The sequence below is a fragment of the Rhinolophus ferrumequinum genome, chromosome 9, assembly GCF_004115265.2.
Source record: "Rhinolophus ferrumequinum isolate MPI-CBG mRhiFer1 chromosome 9, mRhiFer1_v1.p, whole genome shotgun sequence".
Taxonomy (NCBI): Eukaryota; Metazoa; Chordata; class Mammalia; order Chiroptera; family Rhinolophidae; genus Rhinolophus; species Rhinolophus ferrumequinum.
In genome coordinates, this window is record NC_046292.1 from 8,176,310 (window position 1) to 8,183,754 (window position 7,445).

Consider the following 7,445-nt stretch of genomic DNA (forward strand, 5'->3'; position numbering starts at 1 on the left):
CAGATCCAGATTCTGAAACTGCCTCCGCAGAACACTGCATAGCTCGCGGCCTGTCCTGACCAATCAGAATCCGCCTTCTGGGGGCCCACCCCATTCCGAAAATAATCGACCTTGGGAGTTGACCAATCAACTGTTGAGCAACGCTGTTAGTCCCGCCCCAATGTTGAAACAGCCGTTTCAGAACGCGAAGTAACGTTCGCAGGCGCGTCCCAGCATCTGACCAATCAAGGTGAACAGATCGGGCCCCACCCCACCCCCACACTGGCAACTTGTGGAGTGGGCGGGGCGAAACTTCTGGCTGCCTAGGCTGCGGTAGGCCGCGTCGATCTGGAGCTTCCGGGCGGTAAGTGCGGGGCTGGCGTGTCCTGGGGTGGGGGAAACGGCTCGGTGAGAGGTTTCGGGTGGGTCCTCGCGGAACGTTTGGGGGCCGCGATGGGAAAGATGGATTTTACTCCAATGCTAAGGTAGGCTCAGTCACCCTTTCTCGGGGGTCCCTCTGCATCCGCCGACACTGCCTCTGGTTCTTTTGCTGCCCCAGTTTCTCTTTTGAATGTTGCCCTCCGGTTGCATTTGTGCAGCTTTTAGCTTTCCAGAGCGGGGCCGGAACCGGTGGAAGTCAGTGCAGGCTGTTCTTTTTAACGCGGTGCGAAAACGGAGACCCTTAGTAAGGCCCAGAGTCTCTGATCAGATAAAGGCGGACGCTGGGACTCCCAGGCCCCGCGGATTGGACTGTTTGACCCCCTTGCATACGAGAGACCCCCGCAGAGTCGTCTGCACTTGAATCTCCTCTTTCCCCCCCCCTTCCTTGCGGGGCATTTGTGAAATGGGTTGTGGGGCGTCCAGTGTGAGTCTGGCTTCTCTCTGCTTTATCCCCTACAGCTTGGCGCTAAGGAGTGCCCCTCCTCCCCACCACACGCCCGGTGTGGGCGGTCCACAGGTGAGGAGTGTGGGTGGGAGGGCTGGGGCAGGGTTTCTGAGAGTAGATGTATGACTGGATCCAGTGTTAAAAAGGGATTGTGTGTATTGGGGAAGACTTTCTGGTTGGGGGAGTCTGGGTTTGGGGTTCTGAGGAAAGTGGGAAGCTCCTTCCCTTTGCCTGCAGAAATCCCTTCCAGAGACATCTGTGTGTCCCTGAGCCTGGATCCCAGCGTGGGGAGTAGGGGTGCGAAGCCTCAGAGAAGGAGGAGGTGGCTTCCTAGGCCCCTCTCCACACTGCTGGGGACAGGCTGGCGTGACCATGGCCCCTGGGGCTAGATTTGTGTTCAAATTCTGGCTTTACCACTTACTGGCTGTGTGACTTGGGGCAAGTTTCTTAACTTCTCTGAACTTTGGTTTCTTCATTTGTAAAAGGAAAGGGAAGTGGGAAGGGCAGGCAGGAGAGACAAAAGAGTCCCTTCAGAAACCTGATTTGTGTTGAATTGACAAGTTGTAGTGCCTTACATTTGTAGACTTGCCCTAATTGTTTTTTATAAATTAAACTAGTCTAATCTTACAGTTAAGGTTGTTAAAAGGGGATTGTTCTCTTGGCACCTAAGGAAACACATCCTGGCCAGATTAGTAATAATAGACTTTTACTGAATGCTTATCGTGTGCCAGGCACTGTACCTGGTATGTAACATGTATTACCTCGTTGAATCTTTACAACCACCTTATGAGGTAGGTACCGTTACCATCTGTGTTTGGCAGATGAGGAATCTGAGACACAGAGAAGTTAAATAACTTGCCTGAGGCTGCACAATTAAGGAGGGATTTGAAGCCAGGCCTCTGGCTCCACAAGGCAGCCTGCTAAGCCCTGTGTCATGCTGTCTTGGCTTCAGGTAGCAGAGCTGGGCCTGGAACCCAGCCCTGAGGGCACTCTGCAGCCCAGGAGTCTGCGATATCCTCTCTCCCCTGTGGGAAGCCAGATGGTACGCCCAGGATGATGGAGACCAAGGACCTGGTGCAGCTGCGGCAGCTCAACCTGGAGCTCCTGAGGCAGCTGTGGGCTGGGCAGGATGCTGTGCGGCGGTCGGTGGCCAGGGCAGCCTCAGAGGTGGGTGTCCACCTTGGGGACTTGCAGAAGACCCGGAAGGGGCTGCTAACCCTCAGGCCAGATCTGGACCTCCAGCGTCATCCTGTGCAGCGTGCCCATTGTATTGCTGATGAGAAAACTGAGGCCCAGCAAGGGAAGGGACTGGCTTGGGACCCTGCAGAGGCTGGAACAGGGATGAGGACCCAGGCCTTCATGCCTAGTACACGCCAGCTGGGTGGGTGGCTGTGTGACCTGGCCTCTCTGTTCTAGTCAAGCCTGGACTCCAGCAGCAGCTACGACCCACAGATGCCATCGTCCCAAAGGACATCCCCTCTGGTCCTGAGAGCCTCCTGCCCACGGGATGCCCACCAAGGTGACCCTGGTGATATGTCCTCGCCTGGCAGGGCCAGCTCTGTGGTGAGCTCTCTCCCACCTGCCAAGTGCCAATACCAGGAGTCCCTGAGCCCACTGAGGCCCTGCTCGGCCCCCTTGCTGGCCACCTCAGACTCGAGTGATCCAGAGTATTCCGCAGAGCTGGAGGCACAGGCCCGGATGTCCATCCTGGATCAACAAAGCAAGCTATCCAAGGTAACATGGGAGAGGGGGGCATCCGTTGCTGGGAGCGTCCTTGAACCCGTTTCCCAGTCTGACAGATGCACCCCTGGGCAGCCTCGTGCGCAGCTCAGCCTAAGTGCTGAATAAGTGGTGGTTGTTAGTTTCTCAGATAGCACTTTGGGGAGAAGGTGATGAACCCCATGATACCGATGGGAAGACCAAAGCTCAGAGGCCGTACCATCTCGAGTTTCACATAGAGAGGGGCAAAAGCCAAACTCTTTATCTTTCAGCCCCCGAGTCCTCAGCTGTGACGTGGGGCCCAGGTCAGGGTGAAAGTTCAGTCATGGTTCCTTTCCTCCTCCCAGTTGGGGCCTCCTTTGGGCTGACCCTTCCCCTCTTTGCCTTCTCAGCCAAGAGTGACCTTCAACAAGGAGTCTCCAATGCCTGAGGAGAGTTGGCGCCTCAGACCATACCTGGGCTACGACTGGATTGCAGGTATGGCTCTCTCCTTCCCTCCCTTCGTCAGATCTCTGCTTAGGTGTCTCCCTCAGAGAGACCTCCCCTGGCACCCTTGCCCTGTCAAGCTGGGGTCCCTGACTCTGCTCTTTTATTTCCTGGCAGGTGTCACCATTTGACATATCACAGGTTTCCATGGTGGCTAGTTCGTCTGTCGCCGCCATATTAGAATGTAGCCTCACAAGGGCACGGACTTTGTCTAGTTCACTGCCCTTTCTTTCCCCAGCACATAAAACAGTGTCCAGCCCGTAGCAGGGGCTCTGTAAATATTTCTTGCGTGGACGATTGGATATGCAGCAGGGTAGGCAGACACTGAGTCACAGTGGGTGGAGGACACCGTCTGGGTCTGTGCGAGGCCCCGTGGGGGCAAAGCAGGTGCACTGGGGTGCCAGCGCTGAGCGTCCTCTAAGCCTCGGCCAGTGGCCACCCAGCAGCTCCCGGTGCTCTGCCTGCCCCAGGGTCTCTGGACAACAGCTCACCCATCAGCAGCAAGCCCGAGGCCTTCTTCTCGAAGCTGCAGGAGTTCCGGGAAGCCAACAAGGAGGAGTGTATTCACACTGATCCCGAGTGAGCAGGGGCGGGTGCGTGGTGGGCAGGCCTCTCAGGCACCCGGGCCCGCCTGCTCACCCCACTCACCCCCACAGACCCCAGTTCCTAGGCCCGCGGGAGAGCTGTGGTGTCAAGGAAGAACATGAATGTGAGTGTAAACCCTTGTAGGTCCCCCCAGAGCCCAGCTAAGGTCTCAGGGACCTCAGGAGACAGCTGAGTGCTGGGGACTCGGGAAGGGAGGCTTGGGGTCCAGACAGGGTGGGCCAAGCCCTGGTGGGAGGGAGGATGAGCTGAGGCCTGGCCTCATGGGGATTAGGGCTGGTCCAATGTCACCTCGCCACCCTGTCCCCAGCAGCCTGCATTTTCTTCCTAGCTGCCTTATTTTCCCATGTGCCCCCAGCTCCTCCCCTTCCTCTCTGTACCTGTGTCACCTGTCGGGGGGCGGGGTGTCCTGGCTCAGTCACATGAGCACACGAGTCTTCACTGTGGGTTTGCATGTGCGTCGTACACTGTACATATGTGAATGGGGCATGCTTGTGTAGACATACGTGTGTGCGCCCTGTGTGTGTCATTGCAAATGTGGGTACGTGCATGTGTATCCAGGACTGTGACTGTGAAGCCGTGTTTTGTGTGTGAGCACAAGTATGTGCCTGCTCTGTGTGTGTGCACACGTGGCCAAGGGGGTGGGGAGGCTGGTGGGCCCGAGTGGTTGGGGCAGCCAGGGGCCCTGGGATCTAGCTCCGTGGCTGAGGGGGACAGCTGCTTCTCACGGGCCTCTCAGGCGTGTACTGCTACCGTGTCAACCGGCGCCTGTTCCTGGTGCCTTCAGATCCCAGCACCCCCTGCCGCCTGTGCCGGGTACCACGGGACCAGCGGGGCCCTGAGACCCTGGCGGCGCCAGCGCAGGTCAGGTGAGTGGCCAAAGCAGGCAGGACACGTGGGGCCGGCTGTCGGGGCGGCAGCACCTGAGAACGAGGCCAGTGTGAGGGAGGAAATGATGGGCCTGGGGCTGCGGCCCCACAGCAGCCAGGAGGCCCCAGCAGCAATGCCCCCACTGTCACCTCCGCCCAGGGTGAGCATCCCACTGTCCATGCTGGACCCCCCCCACCAGTACCGCATCCACCGACGGAAGAGCTTTGATGCCTCTGACACGCTGGCCCTGCCTCGGGTGAGCAGCCACATGGGGCCTGGGTGGGGGTGGGCAGGGGGCTGCTTCCTGTCTTGCTCATGTCCCCAGATGGAGCCGGAGGTCCAGAGAGTGCCAGGGACTGTGCCATGGCCACACAGTGAGGCTAGGCTCAAAGATGAGCACCCGGTTCTCGAGTTCAGGCAGGCCACATCCGTCACCTGTGCTCTTGTTCCATGAGGGAGGTGGGGCACCCTGCCCACCCCCTGGTGTTCAGGATAAGTGTCTGCCTGCACACTGGTGTAATGCTAATGGGGCCCGTTTATGGAGCTCTTGTGTGCTGTGTGTGCAGGCCTTAGGAGGAGTATCCCGTGGAGCCCCCACAGCCACCAAGAGTGCAGGTTCTGCTGCTGTCCCACCTTATAGAGGAGACTGAGGCAGAGGGAGGTGACTTGTCCAAGATAAGCCAGGTGGAAGAGCAGGGATTTAAACCCAGGTCCTTGTGCATCCCTAGAGATGTCCTTTGTGTCTCCTGAGTAGGACAGGGGTCAGCGGGGACCCCACTCATACCCGGTTGAGGCTAGGGGACCTGGGCCTACAGGCAGGAGAAGGGGTACCAAGGAAAGTCGGTTTGCTCATCTGTGAAATGGGTACCACATACCATTCTCAGGCTTGTGGTGCAAGGTGGGGCAGTGAATCTACCTGTCGGGCGTGGGGCAGAGCCCAGCACACCGGAAGTGCTCCGTCAGTGTCCCTGGCCTTTCCTCTGCCCACCTGGGCCTGGGTCAACAGGGTTAGGAAAGGGTGACCCAGTGGGTAGACACAGGCTCCTGCCCTGGGAGGGCCTCAGTCTGCGGGGGATACCGTGACTTTGCAGGGAGCCCTGCCCCAGGCCAGGTGCCTTAACCCCTCACTCCACAGCACTGCCTGCTGGGCTGGGACATTCTACCTCCGAAATCTGAGAAGAGCTCAGCCCCCAAGAGTCTGGACCTCTGGTCCTGTGTCGCTTCCGAGGCCCAGCACCGGAAGCTGTCAGCCACCAGCCCTTCCCACCTGGTATGGTCCCAGGTGACTTGGGAGGGGCACATACCTTGGAGCAGGCCTGGGGACTGCAGAGTCCTGGGGGCAGGATTGGGACGGAGAGTGTAGAGCCTGGCAGTGTCTCTCTGTAGCCCCTACCGTCCCACCCTGATCCACCTTCCAGGCTCCACCGGATACCCCACCCCACCCTGGAAGGTGACCCCAACTCTGAGACCCAGAAGGGCATGAGACTGGAACTGGGGTGACATGCCCCCAAAGTGGCCCCCTCTGACACCTCCTTATTTACCATCCAGGGCCTGCCAACACGGGTCCCGATCTGGTCAGAACCCCAGGTGTCCCGGCGCTGCGCCTCCCGGCTGAAGCCCTGAGGACTGGCCACTTGGAGGCCAGTGCCCCTGCCATCGCCTCTAGCTTTTCCCCTCTGGCAGGGGCGCTCGCTAGAGGGGAACCCTCCCTGGCCTCATATGGACTCAGGCCCTACCCTCCTAGGTTGTTGTAGGTGGGTAGGCCCAGGCCTGTCTCCTTCCTGGGGACAGACAGAGGAGACTACAGGGTGAGCAGTAAGGGCATTGTGTGACATGTTTGTAAATAAAGCTCGGCACTGTCTGCAGCTCCAGATTCCCATGTGTGCTGGGTCATCCTCTGCCGCCCTCAGTTCCTGGAGGTTCCCTGGCCTCAGCTGCCCTCCCCTCACCTGGGGAAAGACACTTTTGATGTTCTGCACTGGGCAGGGTGGATCCAACTCGCTGAGCGTGGCTCTTTGTACAGTTCCCTACTCTGGGTAGATGGCCTCCCAGGTGGGGGTGAGGGTCCCCAAGACAGGCTGAGGCCAAGGTCAGTGGTAAAAAGCCATCTCAGCGAGGGGTTTGGGGTCTCAAGCTGTCCCCTGTAGATAAGGCTGAAGTTGTGACAGTGGGGAGTGAGTGAGCTCTCCCCTTCTTGGTTCCTGACACTGGGATCCACTCATAGAAGGCTCTCTTGAAGTCCCTAGGCCAGGAGGCTCCGCCCCTCTCTATAGCCCAGCCCTAGAAGCCAGGGGCGATCCAGAGGGATCAGATGGGGAAACTGATGGCCAGACAGAGAGCGGGAGTAAGGTTGGCAGACAGCCCAGCTCTCCCCTCCTGGATTAACAAGTAGCATCTGTCTCCCCATAGACTGAACAATATGAAATTGATGTTTTTCTAAGATAAAAATGGAGAACCATAGCCCAGAGAAAGCACGTGCTTCTTTTGAGGTTTCTCAGCTTAGAGGGGTAGAGGGGTGGGCCTAGGGCTATGGTCTCCTTTGGCTCCCACCTGGAACTTGTGAAGCTGTGCAAACCTTTCACTTGTCTTTCACCACACATATATTAGTCAGGATAAGTGAGGTTATGCTGCAGTAACAAATTAACCCCCAGATCTCAGTGGTTCGACAGAAAGGCTTATTTCTTTCTGACTTGCTCACACTCGCTTTCTGTCATGGGTCACGTGGGGCCTCTGTTTTTGGCACTGTCACTTGGGGACCCAGGCCAATGGAAGCTCCACCATGGGGACACCACCAGTTGCTTCAGCCCAGAAATGACACACAGGTCACTTCTCATGGTTCATTGGGTAGAGGTAGTCACCTGGGCCCCTCCTGACAGGATGGAGTTGGGACATGGAGGGGGCT

At 58.1% G+C, this 7,445-nt stretch overlaps 1 protein-coding gene across 6 annotated transcripts; it reads left to right on the top strand.

Moving 5' to 3' along the window:
• The first annotated feature begins 213 nt into the window (after positions 1-213).
• MIIP (migration and invasion inhibitory protein) lies at positions 214-7,046 on the top strand. 6 transcript variants are annotated; one of them, XM_033115577.1, is made up of 11 exons: positions 219-343; positions 880-937; positions 1,818-2,032; positions 2,282-2,599; positions 2,977-3,061; positions 3,541-3,649; positions 3,727-3,779; positions 4,413-4,542; positions 4,703-4,799; positions 5,679-5,825; positions 6,092-7,046. In XM_033115577.1, the coding sequence occupies exons 3-11, from the start codon at positions 1,919-1,921 to the stop codon at positions 6,164-6,166; spliced, it is 1,128 nt and encodes a 375-aa protein (XP_032971468.1). In that variant the 5' UTR covers positions 219-343; positions 880-937; positions 1,818-1,918; the 3' UTR covers positions 6,167-7,046. The 6 variants fall into 6 exon arrangements, with proteins under 6 accessions (XP_032971472.1, XP_032971468.1, XP_032971467.1 ...); XM_033115578.1 differs by having other exon boundaries at positions 221-343; positions 5,679-5,813; XM_033115581.1 differs by having other exon boundaries at positions 214-343; positions 2,416-2,599; positions 5,679-7,046.
• Positions 7,047-7,445: the final 399 nt, after the last annotated feature.

Excerpts from the sequence above, each read along its gene's own strand:
- MIIP (XM_033115576.1), top strand. The coding sequence starts at position 1,919 with ATGATGGAGACCAAGGACCTGGTGCAGCTGCGGCAGCTCAACCTGGAG. Across the intron at positions 3,650-3,726 it reads TGTATTCACACTGATCCCGA|ACCCCAGTTCCTAGGCCCGC; the intron begins GTGAGCAGGGGC and ends TCACCCCCACAG. Across the intron at positions 3,780-4,412 it reads TGTCAAGGAAGAACATGAAT|GCGTGTACTGCTACCGTGTC; the intron begins GTGAGTGTAAAC and ends CGGGCCTCTCAG.